This window comes from Gymnodraco acuticeps, unplaced genomic scaffold (assembly GCF_902827175.1).
Source record: "Gymnodraco acuticeps unplaced genomic scaffold, fGymAcu1.1, whole genome shotgun sequence".
Classification (NCBI taxonomy): Eukaryota; Metazoa; Chordata; class Actinopteri; order Perciformes; family Bathydraconidae; genus Gymnodraco; species Gymnodraco acuticeps.
This window is the reverse complement of record NW_022992284.1, coordinates 2,107,301-2,127,672: the sequence shown is the minus strand read 5'-3', so window position 1 is coordinate 2,127,672 and position 20,372 is coordinate 2,107,301. Positions and strand designations below refer to the sequence as shown.

The window sequence follows — 20,372 nt, the reverse complement described above, 5'->3', positions numbered from 1 at the left end:
GAATAAAAGAGCGAGCTGGTTTATTTCCAAAATAATTTCCACTGAAAATCAAACTGTTCGTATCCTTTTTTTTTATCTTGTGTGTTTCTTACCCTTTGTCTGTGTTTTGGTTATGCTACTGTGCACAAGAGAGGCAGATATAGTGTTCACTTTAAAGGTTTGAAAGCTATTAATTACCTATGATACTGTATTATATTCATTTAGTTGACTTTCTTCTAAACATCATTGTGCATTCCTGCATATGTTTCAACAGCTGAATCGTATGCACGACAGGCTTAAATAACTTTTGCTTCTCTAAAGTTACAACTCAGACTCCCTCTAAGTTTGCAGCAATTCTTCAACTAACTGCTATTTTTTATGTTGATACTTTCTTTTTCTTTCGCCCCAGCTTCATCCCTTTCTTGAAGAATAAAAGATACCGATCAGTTTATTGTACTGGCTGGAGTCTTTGTCTGTCTGAGGCAGCCCTGTAGATATTTGGCTTCATGGGAGTAAGCAGAGCAGAGTGCCTTTGGAACAGCATCGGTTTGCTTTTGCAAAACACAGGAAACCAAGCGAAGGCCTGCTCTGGCTTGTGCTGGCAGAAGGGCAAATCTCTAGAGCAGGCGAGAGAGGGAGTGGGAAGTAAAGAATGAGGAACAAAATAAAAGTTTGCAGCAGAAAGAGAACTGACCGCTCTGTTCGCGGCTCTCTGACATTTCAATCTGTGTTTACAGTTTACAGTTGTCATTCTGTTTAATTTGCTAACCATCTGTCAGTCTATGTTGTGATGCTCTGTCCATGTTTCAATCATAGGGAAACAAACCTAATTGATGACATCCCATAGTAAACCAGCAGCTCAGTTGTTCTTAATGCTCAGCCAGAAGATGTCTTTGTTATTCTCCAGAATCAAAACCTCCGTCTAGCCCAGAGTGGTTTGGATTATTTAGATACATGAAAATATGATTTTGACGGTCTGCCAGGAGTAAAATAGTTTTTCACAGAGAAAAAACGCAACTACTCTGCTGACTTCTCTGGCTCGCTGCACCGACCCATGACTCAAATGAAAAGCGACAAGCGTTTTGATAAGTATGCAGTGTTTTCAGGCAGAAGGGCCGGTCTTGTTTGCTCTTCCCAGTATAGGAGGGGAAAAGAATCCAAGGCCTCAACACAGACGAGACTGTCCTGCATCCCCCTAGCAACAACACTGTTATTGGAGGGCACTGACAGAAGTTGTGAGGGAAGTTGCTATAGCTACAAGTTAATCTCGATGCGTAGCCAGAAGTGACAGTGGGGTAATAAAGTAAAGCTAGTTTGCCCAGAGACATGAACATAAAAGATATTCATTTTCCATCCATGGATTACTAATTAGAATTCCCTTTGATATCTTTTTTAATAGTTGTAGGTTTGCAACTGTTATTTAAAGGATTTAAAATCATAAAAAGAGTGAACCCAGGCCTACGTAACAGGTTCAACTTGTTGAACAGTTTAATGGAGCTCAAAATAGTGTGTGTGTGTGTGTGTGTGTGTGTGTGTGTGTGTGTGTGTGTGTGTGTGTGTGTGTGTGTGTGTGTGTGTGTGTGTGTGTGGTGTGTGTGTGGTGTGTGTGTGTGTGTGTGTGTGTGTGTGTGTGTGTGTGCGTGTGTGTGTGTGTGTGTGTGTGTGTGTGTGTGTGTGTGTGTGTGTGTGTGTGTGTGTGTGGTGTGTGTGTGTGTGTGTGTGTGTGTGTGTGTGTGTGTGTGTGTGTGTGTGTGTGTGTGTGTGTGTGTGTGTGTGTGTGTGTGTGTGTGTGTGTGTGTGTGTGTGTGTGTGTGTGTGTGTGTGTGATGTGTGTGTGTGTGTGTGTGTGTGTGTGTGTGTGTGTTCACACCAACTGTTGTTGCCAGCAGTTAACCTTTGTTGGGCGCAGGCTGACACTTCATGACCTAAAATATTCCAATGTCTGGTGGTTTCCACAATGTGGGCGTGTCAGGTAGTACGTCATGATTTACTCTGTCGTCAGCCGGCTAATTGCTTGTGCTGTGTCAACATTTTTCCCCTGAGAAACGTGATCTCATGCACAGCTCGGATCTTGTTCTACATTCAGGTCGTTGCACACGTAACAACTCTTTTCTATTTGATGTTTAAAGTACACTGCAAGATTGCTGTTAAAATATAATATGATCCGTTTAGTTTCGGAGATTTAAGGCAGAGTCAGACATCACACCACGGATTGAATCATGTCTTTTTCTGTGTGTCTCTCCTCTATTGTTTTGCCAGAACAAAGCCTTTCGTTGTTTGTGCGTGGCCATAAGGGAACAGACTACATTTGAGGATCAAGAGTCAGAAAGAGAGGGCTTTTTGTCTGGGGACTGAATAGCCATTACACTCGCAGCCCACATTAAAGTGACATGGCTCCTGCCTAACAGCCTCTCCCTCTCCAGGGGTCTCAGCCTGGATATTTAAAGGGGCAACATGTGTACAGATTGCACAACAATGGGTGAATTATGATGGATTGCACTACCTAATGTTTATACCCACATTATTATGTTAATATATCTGTATTCATTGGGTACATACACATTCTGCATTGCACAAAGACGTTACAGACATACAACACAGGAATAAGGGAAAGAGTGAGTGATCAAGACGGAACAGGGGATCAGAGCTGTGAACATGGGGGGGCTTGTGTTGGGTTGAGGGAGTGACTGTTTACTGCCAATCATGAACCATCTGCCAGCAATGCAATAGAGAGAGAGGGGGGGGGTAGAGGACATTACGTAATACAGTGGAGTGGAGGTAAGATAATGGGGGACGTAGGGATTGTGAAATGGAGGGCGGTTGGTGTTCTATTAACAGTATATGTATGGAGGGGCAGCTGTCGGGGGGGGCACAGCCGGCAGACGAGCATCAACAGCAGCCTGGTCAGTTCTTATTGCCTCAGTCGTCACTGCATTACCTCATTATACAGGATATACCAGTTAGACAACAGGAGCCCAGTTTCTCTTGATTTATATGTGTGCACTGATGACACTTTTCTTTTCAAAAGCCTCTTTCTACATCTTCATCTATGAGTTATTATGCTTTAGGGTAACACCCTGATTCATCTTCATGTGCACAGTCAACATTCCCTTTAGAGCCAGCCAGGCAGGATCTCATGAGCCTTAAATGGCTAAAAGGAAAGAGGAGAGAAGCAAATAGGAACAGATGATGTCATGTATGTTTAACAATGCTCTTGGGGATCCCATCACGTTATCTCTTAGCCTTGGATGAGCGATGAGGATGAGCGATGCAAGCGTAAAAGATGAATTAATGAAAAGGCTTGCCTAAGGAAAAGTTGATCACATAACTCCTATTTTTGTGTCTGTATCTCTCTTCCGTTGTGTGTATTTGCATTTGTTTGTGTTCGAAGGGTAACGAGAGAAACAGAAAAAAAAAGCAGTATGAAAACACGCTCAGTGTTTGTTGAATGTGTAGTCCTATCACAAACCAGAGGGGTGTTTGGACTTTGATTTTGTTGACTGTGTTTTTCAACTATTTGACTGGCAAGGTCATATACCAGTCTCTATGCCAATCTGGGGCACGCGCAGCTGCTTCTGATATGAAGAAGCCGGCATACATGCATACAGTACATACAGAGACTCAGAAATACAACCTGAGGCCTGTTTTGGGGTTCATGTCCATCACATGATCACATTGGCTGGATAGGTGCTATTTAAAGTGACTAGCACTGGTGCTGAAAGGGAGACCAGAGATTAGTGTTGTTAGTGTAAGACCCCAGTGAAAACTACACCCAACAAATTCAACTTTGCACAGCTTTGAATCATGATAGCAAACAGATAGGTTTCTTCCATGCAGTCTGTGCAAAAAACTATCTTTTCCCCTGGTCAAATGGATAGCCTTTTAGTTTGGTCCAGCAATTACATTGATATTGGTCTTTTGAGAATGGAACAATCATTCTCTGTAACCTGTTGACTGTTACAATTGCTGAAGAATGTTCACAGTTTGCACTTTAACAGGCAACAGATACTCCCAGTGAGAGGGGGGTTGTGGAAAGTTGCGTTGTGGTAAACTGAGTATTGACAGTGCCAAACAGGTGGGAAACACATGAAGGGGAGGGGGATGATTAGATCATTAAGGCAGCACAATCAAGATGAAACATAAACTGTAGGAAGTGTAATGTGTGTGGACTGCTAGCTGATCATTTGTTGGGGGCCAGTTATTGGGGACATTTACCTATAGAGGCCTTAAGGTGGTGTTAAAAACCTGAAGGCAGCTCTCTTCAGCTCGTGTTTGGTTTGATCTTTCATAATAAGAATAAGAATTCCTTCATTCGTCCAACAGAGAGGACAGAAAAAGAAAACACTAAGACAAACGGCATGCACATAATATTTTAAATCGGGTAGAAAAGTAGCGGCAGCAGCATTTATACAATAATGTTCTGGACTATACTGTAGAAACAAGGTGGTGCAACTTGTCGGACTCCTTGGCAGAGGAAGCGCTCCCTATGTACCGCTCCATATAGAGGCTATATACAAAAGGCTCATTCTCTAAGCTTACGAAAACTAAGCTAACCATACTTGCTTTCAGAGGATTATACACTAATGAACAAATAGTTAGGAATATTATTTTCCATTTCTGAATCCGACACACTGGTCCATTTCAGTGGGCTTATACTGATTGCAATGTGCACTATAAACCACTCAGATCCTTGGGATTTGTATTGGGCTGCTAACTGGATCAAATGTGCCATGTTAAATATAGAGGGAAGGCCCAGTCGTCTCCCCAACAACAGCAGAGAGCCCAATCTAGTATAGGTTGGGGGGTTGGAAAACACCAACACGAAAGCATCATATCACCATCTGTCGTATCAAAGTCCAAATGTCCTCTTAGGTCCTGGGGTGGAAATCTAGAGTGTTGGATGTGTTTCTCTCAACTGTATCCGACTAATAATGAGTGAGTGTATCTTGAAAACAACTCGTAAAATTCCGCATTTTGGCTGGAATATGGTCATTTACAAAGCTTATTTGTTGATTGCACATAATACACAGATTCTCTCACAATACTCTACCCTTTTTTCTGCACTCTGAGCTTGTTGTTGCTACTTGTGTCTTGGCTCAAAGCGGTAGTGTTTCTCTCTCCCTCCCTCTCCCTGTATGTGCCTGGGCCTGGCTTGTTGACTTTAGCCGGCCCATGTGTTGTGCCGCTGCCAGAGGGGCTGGTTCTTGGCTCAGCCGAAGCCAACAGAAGTTGAGGGAGGAAGGAAGGTAAGAGGGTGTGTGTGTGTGGGTGTGAGAGAGTGACTGTATGATTTTGTTTGTGTATGTACTACTTAAGTTGGCCAAATGCTTCAATCAGAGACAAACACAACATGCTCAACCTCACCACACACACACACACACACACACACACACACGCACACACACACTCACACTCACACTCACACTCACACGCACACACACACACACACACACACACACCACACACACACGCACACTCACTTAATGGAATCAAGACTTCCCTATTGAGGCACCTGTCTCATAAAACACACTCAGTGACAGGGGTTGTCAATTTCACAGTTTAGAGCATGAAAGGTGTCACTAGTACACTAAATAACCTCAGTGCGTATGTGCTTACACATGTTCATCTGCATGTATGGAGGAGGACGTGTTTCATTACATTTACTGCACACTATAAACCGTGGTTGGACTAAAATACTTTAGTAAACATCCCGTTTTCAGCAGTCAAAACCCAAAAACCCAAAGCACCCTTCCGCCCAAACATGCACATATAGCCCCACTTTGTTGACAGATATCTCTGCTCTACAAACGGACGTGAATTTATAGAGAGCAGCGTGGCCATTTTTTTTTGATAAATCAACTTGATCTAAATCTTTAAAACCTTTTTAAAGTTGTAAATTCCAAAGAGTTGAATTCAGAGTTATTTTCTTTCCTTATTTCATGTAAATGATCCCAAGGCTGAGTGGCTAGAAGGCAGGGCTAATGGACTTCATATACTATGAAATCAAACAATGTTGGCTTCATGCGCCACAGAGCACCTTTCAAATGAATGAACTTTACCCTCCATCTGACATCTGATTTCCTGTATACATCCCTTAAGTAAAGGATGACGCAGCTGGTTTTTCAGATGGCAGAGCGTGGCAAGCATCTGTATCTAACTTGGTGTAACCATTATTATTAAAGTCAGCAACAGACGATTAGCTCCACAACCGTCATCATGAGTCAGAGCCAATCATCAATGGTTCCTTTTCAGAATGGATGTCTAAAACAAGCCATTAGTTTTGTTTATCAGTTAATACATGCCCACGCTGAAACACAACAACTGTCTCCAGATGTAATACAATTGTGGTGAGGACCGTGCCTCTGCCGGGAAGCAGAGGAAGAAAAAAGCTCTTTGTCAGGAAATCAGAGAAGGTTTGGGGGGGCTACGGCATTAATGGGGTTTGGTGTGTGTGTTGGTAATCCTCTGTGGGTGTGTGAGTGTGTGAGTACAGGAAATGGATATCAAAGTTTGAATAATCTCCTGAATCAACTAATAGGCCAGGTGACCTTCTTAAATGTTAGTTTGTTTCGGTTTCACTGACACACACACCAAAGACAGACAGTGATATGCTATCAGTATACTTTTCAGTGCCATATAGTCAATTTATTCAACTCTAAAGTCAAGCTAACAACATGTGGTCCGAGTTTGCAACAAAATGATAAAAACAGCACAAAAATATTATTAAGGAAGAGACGCAGGCCAATAAATCAGAAGCGTGTCCCTGGCCAGCCCCGTTTAGTGCTAAAAACAAGGCTAATGACTGAAACAGGACACGGCTAATCTTGTTATCTCTTTATCTCTCATCCAGACTGTGTGTGTGTGTTTATGCATGTGTATGTGTGTGTTATATGTGTGTTACCCGCCTATGTCTTCTGTCTAAGCTTGAGTGCAGATATTGTTCTTTGCATACTGTGATCCTCTCCTTGTTGGTATTTATATTGTTTCGTAAAATGCCCGCTTTGTATAGAGCACACAAACTGTCACACACACGGATGCACAGTTAACCCTTTTGTTTTAAAGTGTTGAAAACCAGCCTCTTTTTGTGTGGACATGGCTGCGTAGTGTTCGGTGTATCTAGTACATTCTTCTGTGATCTGTTTGCCTCCCATCCAACGCATTCTCATCAGTGTGGGAGCTGAAACACTATCTAAACTTTTTCTCTGTCCATAAAGTTTTAAAGTCTCTTCTATGAGTGGGTGTGTGAGCAGGTACACGCACACTCGCTGATTTACGGCGTACTTTTGTTTGTGTTTTTGGACTCCAGTCTGAAGTTGTGGTGTGTGTGTGTGTGTGTGTGTGTGTGTGTGTGTGTGTGTGTGTGTGTGTGTGTGTGTGTGTGTGTGTGTGTGTGTGTGTGTGTGTGTGTGTGTGTGTGTGTGTGTGTGGTTGTGTGTGTGTGTGGTGTGTGTGTGTGTGTGTGTGTGTGTGTGTGTGTGTGTGTGTGTGTGTGTGTGTGTGTGTGTGTGTGTGTGTTGTGTGTGTGTGTGTGTGTGTGTGGTGTGTGTGTGTGTGTGTGTGTGTGTGGCTGTAGTGTGTGTGTGTGTGTGTGTGTGTGTGGTGTGTGTGTGTGTGTGTGGTGGTAGTGTGTGTGTGTGTGTGGTGTGTGTGTGTGTGTGTGGTGTGTGTGTGTGTGTGTGTGTGTGTGTGTGTGTGTGTGTGGTGTGTGTGTGTGTGTGTGTGTGTGTGGTGTGTGTGTGTGTGTGTGTGTGGTGGTGGTGCTGTGTGTGTGTGTGTGTGTGTGTGTGTGTGTGTGTGTGTGTGTGTGTGTGTGTGTTTGCAACTCCGCGTGGATCTCAGCGAGGGCGTTGGCTGAGAGAACGCCTCAAACCAGTTTACTCTGGTTGTGTAGTGGAGAAGTCTGGGGGTGGGACAGGGACCTCTTAAAGCTGCAGACCATGTGTGTCTCTGCCTCTGTCTCTCTTGTGTGTTTCCCTGCTCTGTGTTGCATCTGTGATTAATCTGTTCATATGTTGTAACATTTGATAGGATTGGGATTTGCATATGACATAGCGGTACATGGTCAACATATATTCACTTTATTGTATTGGCTTTGATGGCTTGTTTTTTTGGGGGATTTTTTGACACAAGAATATCAATCAGTTTATGTGTGTGCACAAGTGTGTGGGTGAGTCCTTGGCCGTTCTGAATTAATTCCCCCTGTTTTGTTTCGGACATAAAAGAACAGAGGTTAAAAGTGCAAAAAAGAATAGATGAAGAGAAAGGCTGCTTGAGGCTGAGAAACGTTGTGCTTCTTTGCCGTATGACACAAATTACTGTGCTAACATTTTTATTAGAATACTAGATGGTGTAATGCCACTCTGAGCTTACTATGAATTTGTATGTCTTAGCAAAAGAGTACTTTGTGTGTGTGTACGCTGCAAAAATCTACAGTCCATCCATCTTCTCCCGCTTATCCGTGGTCGGGTCGCGGGGGTATAGCAGTTCCAGCAGAGAGCCCCAAACTTTATTTTCCCTGGCGACATCAACCAGCTCTGACTGGGGGATCCCAAGGCGCTCCCAGGCCAGCGAAGAGATATCATCCCTCCACCTGGTCCTAGGTCTACCCCTTGGTCTCTTCCCAGCTGGACGTGCACCTGCTGGGAGGCGCCCAGGTGGCATCCTAACTAGGTGCCCCGAACCACCTCAACTGGCTCCTTTCGACGCGAAGGAGGAGCGGCTCAACTCCCGAGTCCCTCCCTGATGACCGAACTTCTCACCTTATCCCTAAGGGAGACACCAGCCACCCTGCGGAGAAAACCCATCTCGGCCGCTTGTAAAAATCTACAGTATTTAGGTTTAAGCTGAGGGTTGACTGCTCAGCATAGGTTGTACTCTCATGCCCCGGCCACACGAGGACGAAAACGGTCGTTTGCGTTACTGTTTAGTGTCATATAGACCGTTCGGCCACACGAGGACGACCGAATACGGCACTAAACGACTGCGGAAACGATAACGGGTCCCAAGGTGGATAGAACGGCATACGCAACGCTCTGGGGGGTCCAACGGCTCCGTGTGTACGCCCTATACGATCATTTTCTGATAATGATGAGGCAATAGCCCCGCCTCTCCGCACCTCTGCTGCTCACCCCCGCGTCAAAGTAAACTGCACACTGAATTCAGATTATTTATCTTTCTCTCGATATGGACATAAACGCGAGTGAATTCTAATCTGAAAGGACGGAGACACCTCTCAAACTACCTAAACTAGTTATAAATATGTTTATTTTTACTGTCGGCCGGGTCACTCAGAGTCATTACTGGATCAGCTGCTGCATGAAACAGACACTGGCGCTGTCCGAAGAGAGGGAGGAAAAAGAGAGGCTCCGTGTATTTTATTATTATAATATATAGATTCGTTATTCATTTGTTTTAAAGCTCAATAAATAACAAAGAAGACCTTTGACCGGCACTTTTATAATTTTGTCGGAAGATTTAAACTTGAATACACGTTGACTGGAGAAAAACTCTGCCCGGTTCCCTCGGCCCCCACCGCGGAGAATAAACAGAAGGGCAACCATGACAACGATGCTTCTTCGCTGCTTTTGTGGAGGAAGTTACAGCGCCACGTACAGGCTCCTGCATGTACTGCAGCTTCTCCAGTGGTTGGAGCTAAACGGAGCTGTCTCGTGTGGACAGACACTATTCGGATGACTATTGCGTGTGGACGGAAGCTTTTTTGCGATTGCGTTTGCGTTAATCCTATGCGTTTAGACGTTTTCGTCCTCGTGTGGCCGGGGCATCAGTCTCTCTAAGCGAGGTTGCACAAGCTGTGCAGAAACACACCACACAACCTGTTCACTCTCAGGGATTTCCGTTACATCTTCATGTGCACACACACACACATGCTCATACTCAAACACACGCACACACACACAAACACACACGCACTCACACGCTCATACTCAAACACTTTATTCACTGCTTTAAGAATGTATTAGTGGTGATATTTTGGGGGTCTACAGAGATTTATAGATTTCTCTGGGGACCAGTCCAGGCTTTTTCTTCTGAAATAACTTTCCATTACTCGGGCAAAACAACAAACTATTTTAAAGTGTTTTGCTGAAATTGTGTTTGTTCAAACATATTAAGACAAGAGCAGTGGTGTTGACTTTCCTTTTCTACATGTGTGTGTTTTGCAGGAAGCCCTCAGGTCATGCTGATAAGGAAGTGATGGCTGCCACCGTCCTGACCTCACTGTCCACATCTCCGCTGGTGCTCAACCCTTCCTCTGCTCCAACAGGTAACATCACAGCCTCTGCTGCATTCTGTCCTTAAAATATGCCTGCAATGGAAACTGCTCCATCAAACACTGACTGTATGAAACAAATGAATGTCACCTTGGCTTTCATTATGCAGAGGAGTTACTATGTGAAGCGGAGGGACAGTGGGGACAAAATCTCATCATCAATCAGCTGATGTTTGTTATGCTAATGAGACTGATCAGCTGAGTCATTTATAATTTTTCATTTAATAAAAGGGACTCTTACATTATCATGAGCTCTATTATCTTATCTTTGTATACATTCATGTTACCCAAGCCTAGCGCACTTGCTTCCAACTGTTCAGACGTGACCTTATCACCGCAGACGGTCAAAGTCCTATCTGCTTCTTTTTTTTTGCCAGCATAAAACAAAGGCTACTGTTATTGAGTAAGGCAACATGTAGCAGTTCATATGCCATCATCCATCGGACACTTCTGGGGCGGGAGTGGTTCAGTCTGTAGGGGATTGGACTTTGGACCGAAGGGTTGCCGGTTCACGTCCCCGATCGGACCAAAAAATACAGAGTGTGGACTGGTACTGGAGAGGGGCCAGTTCCCCTCCTGGGCCACTGCCGAAGTGCCCTTGAGCAAGGCACCTAACTGCTCACTGGCGCCGGCTAGACTGGCTGCCTCCACTCTGACCTCTCAACTGCATGTGTGTATTTGTATATGTATGTGCATGTTCTAAAAAGTGTGTACTGTACTGTATGACCTCTATAAAAACGTGTGTGTACGACAGAGTGGAAACTGAATTTCCCCCTCGGGGATTAATAAAGGTCCATCTTCTTCTTCTGTATTAATTGTCAAAACAAATCAGTTGTCTATATCAATGAGAGTTTCATTGTAGGATTCAGCAGTCAGTGTGGTAACAAATATGCTGTGAGATGTTGTCAAACCTTGTGAGAATGTTGGTGCATGAATGCAAGTTATGTGTTTTGGTAAATGCCACATCAAAATGAGTTTTTTTTCCTTTTTTAGATTAAATCTCTTTTTTTATGGTACACTGGTAGGAGGTGAAATGATATTATTGGTTTCTCTTAAAGCTTTACAGTAGCACATTCTGGGTACCGTAATCCTCATACACAAATTGATCTATGCAACACATTAACAGGGATTCAGATCCTTATATTTTTTCTATCTTGGGGTTTAGGTTTTGCCTTCCCCATGTTTTGCCCCATTAATGTCCAGTCAAGCCGGTGCGATTATCTAGTATTTTAGGTTGAAAGGCCAATGGGTATAGGAAGGGTTAGTGGGCCAAGACTTAGCGAGATAATATCCTACCTTGTCAAAGAAATTAAAGCTGTGTTGGGCTTTAATGTGCAAAGATGAGAATAGATAAATGAAAAATGTCAACTTTATATAACATATTAGGATATATGCATCAAATAGGCTTTCATGGTTTATGGCTTTTGTGAGCTTTTACATTTTCATTTCCATTACAGGTCAGGATTGTGAGGCATACTGTCCAATCATTATGTTGCTATACTTTTATTTCAGGTCTTTAAAAGTAGTGTGAACTCACCATAATGTTCACATATGATCTTCTTTGTATATATAATACATATGTTAACCGTTTGCATTCTTTGACCTGCAGTCCCAGAGCCAGGCAGCAGGGCTTGGAAAGACGTGCTGTCAAATAGCTACAGCAGTTCCACAAGTGGCAACTGGAGCTGGGACACCAGCGACCAATCAGTGCCCTCCACACCGTCCCCGCCTCTTTCCAATGATGCCAACAAGAACTTCCCTCTCTTGACCCCGGGGGATGATGTTAATGAAGATGTCCCAGAGAGCACACACTTCATGTTTGAGGACCCAATACCTCGTAAGCGAAAGGTAAAAATGAATCTTCATGTAGCATTTATATATGACTCGATATGTATGGCACTTAATTTATAAAGCACTGATGCAAATTAACTTTGGCTAAATAATTACTATGACTCCTGAACAGCTTGGGAAATCGCGAAATCGGGACATGTTCAGGAAAGGGTTTGATGACTAAGCACAACAAAGATATTAGATTAGAAACACATCTGCTAATTTATCAGATATCATTTATCACACATCTACAAATATATATTATGAAATAAGTAGGTTGAACTCAAGTTGAAATCCACAGTTAATACGGTTTGTCACATCTGTGGTTGTGTGGTTATGACAGCAGCCCCAGATGCTGTCTGTTCAACTTGAATCTTAAACCAAAAAATGCACATGCTGAGTAATACTTCATGGCCACAGCTTTACAGACGCAACTATGATGTGCTTTAATATTTCTTTAGTAGTCCAGTAGAAGCATTCAAACCATGGTAGCACCATGAAGTTTAACAGCAGCAGTTCCTTTCTGCGTGTGTGGATCAAAAGGTTAATTCTTAATTTTGTAACTTTAGAAATAGTCCTCTTTTCATTCTTCTCATAGAGCACAGGAAGAAAGGTTAGTAAGGAGAGGGTTGGTTGCGCAACAGCAAGTAGCAAAAGCTTGAAAGGGTGCTTGCTTACAAATGAGGTTTAAGGCAATATTCATGGTAGCAATAAGAGGAAAAAAGGAATCCTCGAGATGAATTTCCTCTAGCCATACAGCCACGAGAAGAGCTCATATACTGTACAATATGCAGGAGTTTTCAATTCCCTCTCCCTGGAGTGGAGCAGTAAAGATTATTGAGCTGCTGAATATATCCAAACCATAAAGACACCAAGGACGATGCTGCCAGTGACCCATGCCATACCATAGATAAGCTGACAGGAAATGAAGTGGGATGACCCGGGCCTGGAGGAATATAGACACACAAGTTGTTCGGAAGAGAGCTAAACTATGAGCTCACCGGCCGGCTAGCTTAGTGCCGCAATATAGCTGATGAAAGCAACCCTAGAGGTCTAAGCCTTCTGTGAGCGGCGGCCCCTTCAGTTGGATGCTGTTTGATTTTGAGCAGGCACTGGGTTAAGAGGATTATTAAACATCACAGTCACCAGTCGTACTGTAACAGTGTTAAGATGCAAGGAAAATGCTCAGGGAATTAAGTGATTTGGGATTGTTTGTGGGATTAAAGGCTAGCTTTGCTGTGTCATTTGTATTAGTGGGGTTGTTTAAGACCTCATTTACACGCAAACGAACCGAATACGATATCAAAAAGTCTTCCGTTCACACGAGACTGCTCGAAAGTGCTGGAGACGCTGTAGTATACGTTTGGCCCCCCAGAGCGTTCCGTTTGCAGATCTATCCACCTTGGGACCCGTTATCGTTTGCGGGGTCTGTTTCCGCATTTCCCTTACGGCCTTGTGTGAACGAACGGGCTATACGAAAGAGAAAAGTAGCGGATACAACCGTTTGCGTTCTCGTGTAAACAGCACCTAAAACACCATCAGGGGACGTGCATTTAGCCAAGCCCCACTTGAGAAGTGTATTTCCATGTTGCTGTTAAATAAGAAAGGGAGTGGCAGGTGTTGAGGAACAGTTCAAAGACAGAGCAGTGTAGCAGAGTTTACATAGCCATTGATAAAAAAACCTGTTCTACTCTTACTTCACTGGCTCAGTTTTCCTCCCTCCTTTTTCTGCCCTCCTACTGCCAGAGGCTGCTGAAAGGGAATGACAGTACACACCCACTGTTTTTCATTAGAAGAGATGCAGGTCCCTGCCTGCTCATCGGACAGCTGCCAGCCCCTGATAGGCAAAAGGGAAAATGAATTGAAAAGAAATCCATCTATATATCTCCTCATGGCTTGCTTATGAACAAAGGAGAGTTATCCTTTGTTGGTGTAAAAGCAGGATCAAATGTGATAAGCATTTACAAACGGTACATTTGACGAAGAAGTTATTATGGTTGTCACAGGTGTGTATGTCTACAGGGAGATGGCGGTGTACTTGTGGTTATATTTAGTTGTACTGAATGTTGTTTTAAACTTTAGGGGCACCCCCCAGGCTGCACCCTCACACCAAACTATTTATGTTATCATCTCCAACCGAGCTCACAACATGAACAGAGAGTAGGAGGAGTTAAAATCTAAAGAGTGCACTCATCAATCAGTCAGGGACATGCATGTATTAGCAGGTAGACAGAGCATCGTTCAGTTTCATTGTCTGTCTTGTTTGTCTGTCCCTGTTTTCTCCGATATCTATATCTTTCTGTTTTACTCTCTATGTGCCTGAACTTGTCACATATCGGATTTCTATTTTTATAGACTTGCTGCTAATAGCTCTCAAATGAGGTGTAGTGTTTGGACCCTTGTAGCGTGGCATTCAATCTCCCACGAAGGCCTTTGTAGTGAGGCTGCTTATGAGATCCACACACAGGAATGTGACATTACACGGCACACCGCATAAACCTTGATTTCCCATAATCAGTGTTCTGCTGAGAATATGTTCAATTTCATCACCATTTCTACCTTGTCTGACAGCGGATATTTCAAGCCTTTGGTTCAGAATCAGAATACCTTTACTCGTCCCACGGAGGGGACATTTGCATTTATTACAGCAAGAAAAGAGACAGCTTAATATTACCTAAGAAGCATGCATTAAAAAAATAATAAAGATAAAAAATTAAGAAGAAAAATTACACAATTTACAAAATACACATCCTGTAACAGTTCTGAGATATAGCAGCCAGGTATATTGCACAAATATTCACACAGGGAAAGATGTAATGACATATATTTGTTTTTTATGTTGACACTCATGTGGGGAACATCTCTTTCAGAACTCCATGAAGGTGATGTTCAAGTGCTTGTGGAAGAACTGTGAAAAGGTCCTCAGCACCTCCTCAGGGATCCAGCGACACGTTCGCACCGTCCACCTGGGGTGAGTTTCAAAACTGAACTCATGGAGTGCTTAGTTAATGAATCCAGGTAGGATTCTTGACTGTATAAACCTAAGACTAAAGCTGTCAATCATTTTCACAGTATTTAAAGTTCACCCCCTTAGCTCGTAGTGTTTTGTTTCTCCATAAAGTATTACAAGCTGCCTAGTATTGTGTATTATGCATTCAGCCACATCTTTTGTCTTGGCTAAACCCTTACACACTCGCCCACACATCCACACACCACCAGTAGGCAATATGAGTCACATTGATTATCTTTATAGTGGAACAAGCAGTATTTAAAAGTTTGTTTTTATTTGTATTCATGTTTTTTTTATTCACAACTGCAGGCTTTTTTTCACTTTGATAAATACTTTCACTGTGTAGGTGTCACTGAGGCATTGCCGCTCGTGGGTAGAAATCTTAAACTCTGTGATTTAAATAATGTAATAATACAAGAAAAGGATATATGACTACTCACAGCATGGATGCCACTTAACTGTCTTTACATACGACTTGATTGTGTAGTACAGCTTAGAGCTACATATAAAGAAACCGATTCCTTTTGTTTTGTAATACTTAAAAAAATATAATTAGAAATGTGTGTGGTTTATTGAAGCTATCCAGTGCACTGTTATTACACACTGCTTCAGGTACATGTGAGACATTAGTTTTTTGAAAATCCTCAAAAAAAACTGTCCTCACAGTTATTGTCATTTCATCACCAGCTTGTTTATTTGAGCAGCCAGCACACTGGCTCTTACTGCCCCCTGCTGCTGGGAAGTGATAGTGACAGCTGTGCTTAGGTCAGAGGTAGTTCAGTCAAATTGAAGATCACTGCTAAAGTTATTGTCATCTTTAATGGCTACTACAATCAGAAGTCACTATGTTTTAAATGGACCTTTTATGCTTTGAGATCACATTCATTTTTTAACTTCTTAATATGTTTTTCCTATAAATAAAAAAACTGAAATGTGTGCAAAAAACGGCTGAATTTGTCTGTGCCTTTGCTTCAAAAATGATACTTAATAGTTAAAGTAAGATAAAGGGAAACCACAAATAAATATTATGCAATTGAAATCACATGAAATTATAAAAAAGATCCAAAAGAAACAAAATCCTTTAGTGCACTGAAATGTTTTCTGTTTCATTTCCATAGAAGTGTCTAACAGCATGAACATATTAGGCATACTTAACATAAACCAGTGGAGGTATCAGTCATTAGGTCAATGCTCCTCAAAGAAATGTCAATTTTAGATTATAGAGCTGCGCTAACTACTACATGGTTGCAGATAAAAGAAAATTAGTGGCCTGAAAAAATAATGAGTAAGATAAGTGTTTCAGCTGTGCATCTTAACGCTGCTGTGGTAGTAAAGCACTTATCTTCAAAGCTGAAAATGTATTTAAAATGGAGTTAAGATAAGTTAAGATATCCTTCAGAGTTTCTAAGCTGCTCTTCTCCTGCAGGCGAAACACCGACTCGGACTACAGCGATGGAGAGGAGGACTTTTACTACTCAGAGATCGAGATCAACATGGACAGCCTGACGGAGGGCTTGTCCAGCCTCACCCCCACCTCCCCCACCACCTGCGGACCCCCGCCCGTCTTCCCTCTACCGCTCACTGCTGTCCCTCACTCCGAACGCATCAACATGAACAGTTCTCACTGCCCGACCCCGACGCTGCTCAGCCAATCAGCGCCCTCCACCCTCTGCCACATCCGCACTGACCACGCCTACCAGGTATTTCACACAACACACACCTTATACACACATTTCTAAATCTGATTTATAATGCAATGATCCTGAAAACATTAAGCAGTTGTCAAAAATAGCAACATGGACTAGTGCAACATTCAAATCACAGGGGGCACAATCATTTTGAAAAGCTAATTATGTGTTAAAATAAGTATAAGTAAATAAGTAAAGGGTTGTTACAGAGAGGTCCAAGTCTACGAATCGTACTCTAAAGAGTTAAACATGTCAGTCAAATAATCGCCCTAGTTGGTATTATACAAAGCCACAAAGTATTAGGTTTCTATGGTAGAGAATCTGCAGGGGCAGCTTTTGAGATGAATGTATGAAATAAGCTCCAGGGTCAGAGTATGATCCTTGACTCCCACACCACTGTGGGGGAGAGAAATGAAAAAAGACCATCTTGCAAATATTAATACAAATTCACACAAATTATCAATATTTTAAAGTAGGAAAAGAGAATAAATCATGTTCGGATTCCTGCTCGGCGCATTTAGTTTGAACTGCTTTGTAGCATTTTAGGTATTCATGCCTCCTCTCTCTTCTTCTCCTTGTCCTTCCTCTTCTTTTCTTCGTCAATCTGTACAAATGCATGTGCACTCCTCACTCGGATGCCCTTGAAGGTGAAAATGAAATGGTTTCAGGTGGAGAAACACATTTGTTTAAAGCATAAGCATCGTTCTATATTGAATATTGAATTCAGTCCTTCTCAATGGTTCAAGGCTGTATGAAACTTTCAGTTGCCATGACAACTTAAAATGCACATGAAAATAGAGTTTCAGTTTATATATGCAGCACGGAAACTACACTAGCTACTGGTCATGCACTGTCCTTATACTCTTCTCTTTAATACCGCTAACTAGATGTTCTGCTATTCTTCAAGCAGTCTTAAAACAGTTGTGCCTAATTCATAATGTGCCTGTCAGTTAGGGCTGGGCAACGTGGAGAAAATGTAGAAAAATCAAATACGAAAACATTTTGACCAAATATATCAGGTCCTTTACTACGATGGTTGTAGGCTTGTGCTTTCACCAAATATTTATAGAAGGTTATTTTTGGATTAAAAATGATTGTCAATAATGTGGACATAATTGAAGACAAATAATGGAAGAGCTACAACAGTTAAAGTTCAGAAATGACGTCACCACGCTGTAGTTTAGCTTTCAGAAACAGCAAAACAAATACCTATACTGTATCTGACAGTCTGAGACGATATCTCGTTTTTATCAGGATATCAATTTGCTGCCGAGTCAGTCTCTAATCGTAAAACACACGCACCTTTTCTGTAAAGTTGTTATGGTGGGCACAGTTTGTTCTAGTTACCTGATCCTTTGATATTAAGACATTGTATATGTAGAGCTTCACAAATGCCTCTCCTGCTCAGTTTTTGATATTTTTTCTGTATTCTCCTCCTCCCTGTTTCTATCTGCGCTATCCCTGTCCCTCCTCCTGTCTGTTGTGTCCCCTCCTGGCTGTGGTGGGGGGTTGTCCATGTTCCAGGCCACTGCTCCAGTGAGAATCCCATTGGGTCCTGAGCTGGCTGGGTTAGGCAATGGTAATGGCACCAGGCCTGGATATGGGAACGGCATCAGTGTGTCATGGCAATCCCCTCATGTCCTTTTCAAAGGCGTCCTGGTGAGTGAGGCTTTGTCTCACACCTTTTTATCCTAATCTAAGTGCCGTTTCCACTTGTTACCACTTTTTGTAGCTATCTTTTTTAACTTTCCCTTATCCTGTATACCATCTTATTATATATACAACATTTGTCTTTTCATTTATATACAGGGGTGCACATAACTTTTTTGCCCTGGTTCTCAAAGGAGCACCTGGAGATGTGGCTTGGTGCTCATCTGTAGTTATCAGCCACTGGAGAGGACTCTCCCTCCACATTATTGTAGAAACATCTTCTTCTTATATCCGTTAGAGCAGCTAGCACCAGATTCTAATAACAACAGCGCCGGTACCGGGCGGTGCGCCCTTCTCTCTCTCGCACTTTGGCTGTGAGCTGCGGGCGCCAGATAAGCGAACATCCCCCATTTTCATCACTTACAGCGCCCATCGTACAGGGCAAATTAAACGTGTAACTGGGGTGAAAAGGGTGTTACATTTACTTAATTATGAATATTGTTACATCAAGGCCGAAAATTAGGATGAGCCCCAACGGTCAAAAATGTTTTTTTCCCTCCCAGATCTGGCGCCCTAGCTTAGACGAACATCTATAACGCCAGTGCTACGGGCCGGCCCTGAGTTCATATGCAACTCGCAAATATCTTTATCTCTCTTCTCTCTCTCCTCCATTCTCTCTCTCCCTCTCTCTCTCCCCTCTCTCTCTCCCTCTCTCTCTCTCAATGTTGGTACATAAATGCGCCTTTTTTCAAATGACCCGGTGCTCTTTTTTTGGCGGTTATGTGCATCCCTGTTTATATAGTAGCCTACTATCAATCCAACAAGGCTTGACATAAAATCCAGGGAACAATACATTAAACCAGATGTGCATGCAAAGTCAACTTTATTGTCAATCTCCCAGTTTGTGTGTACAGACAGAGAGATCGAAATACCGTTTCCCACAATCTCGAATATAAATATAAATGTATATTAAATGATGTGTGCAAATATGTATATACACAGAATCAAAGACACATTTTTACATGTTCACACATTAAGACCTGAATAAAAACACAACAATCAATACAAAATAATAGTCACTTCAATATTTGAGTGTGCATTATTGCCAGATTGTCCATAGCAGCATAAGCAGGTGTTACTATACACATTGCCATCGTTATATTCTATGTGCCTCCTCAATAAATGGAAAGAAAAGATGAAGTAAAGTTTAGGAATAAAAGCAATCAAACTACAACAACAGTTAAGGTAACCCTAACATCTTCATCATGGCCTCAAATAGTCTGTTCCAAAGGCTGGGGCCAAAATGGCTGAAGCAGCGTGGTCATGAATCAGTCTGCGCTCACAGGGCAGACAGTCAGAGGACCTGAGGGATCGAGGGGGAACATTTTGTATCTTAGACGCATATCAGACATCAGGCCCAGAACTGTTTAAAGGTTTAAAAAACAATAGAAGTCAGGAAACCACTACAAAAACATATGCAATGTGAGCTCTTATGGTCCTAGATAAAGAATGATCTGATTAATTTTATATGAATTGATTTTGAACTGTGGCTTTCCTAGGCAGAGCAGAATGGATTGCATCAGGATAGTGCAGCCAGTTAATGATGATGGTGCAGATTCATCTTTCAACACTGGATTTAGCAGCGTGAGCCGCAGCACTGGTTTTATTTGACTCGGAACAACCTCATAAAGGCATTTAATTGAACGTTTAGGGCAGAATGACTCCTACAATCATGTATTCAACATGGACTCAACCCCATTAATTGTCTTGGTTGTGTTGCAGAAATATATGACTTTTAAAATCCCAATAATAATGCAGTCTGTGTTATCAGGAGCTACTGCAATGCAAAATGGTGTGTCATCCAGGAATGTGTAATAACTGTTGCCTGTCTCCTGTTGTAGAGCACTTTCAGACGTTTAACAGTACA

At 42.4% G+C, this 20,372-nt stretch overlaps 1 protein-coding gene across 2 annotated transcripts in view; it reads left to right on the top strand.

Annotated features, from left to right (window-relative positions):
* si:rp71-79p20.2 (zinc finger protein 704) overlaps window positions 1-20,372 on the top strand; it is a 42,860-nt gene that overhangs the window by 15,789 nt on the left and 6,699 nt on the right. The window contains exons 1-6 of one of the 2 annotated variants that reach the window (XM_034207474.1): window positions 4,193-4,914; window positions 5,145-5,225; window positions 10,161-10,261; window positions 11,877-12,115; window positions 14,968-15,068; window positions 16,534-16,807. In XM_034207474.1, coding sequence (XP_034063365.1) covers window positions 4,703-4,914; window positions 5,145-5,225; window positions 10,161-10,261; window positions 11,877-12,115; window positions 14,968-15,068; window positions 16,534-16,807 — 1,008 coding nt within the window. In that variant the 5' untranslated portion in view covers window positions 4,193-4,702. Of the gene's footprint in view, window positions 1-4,192; window positions 4,915-5,144; window positions 5,226-10,160; window positions 10,262-11,876; window positions 12,116-14,967; window positions 15,069-16,533; window positions 16,808-20,372 lie in introns of those variants that run through there. The other variant, XM_034207473.1, reaches the window with a different exon arrangement.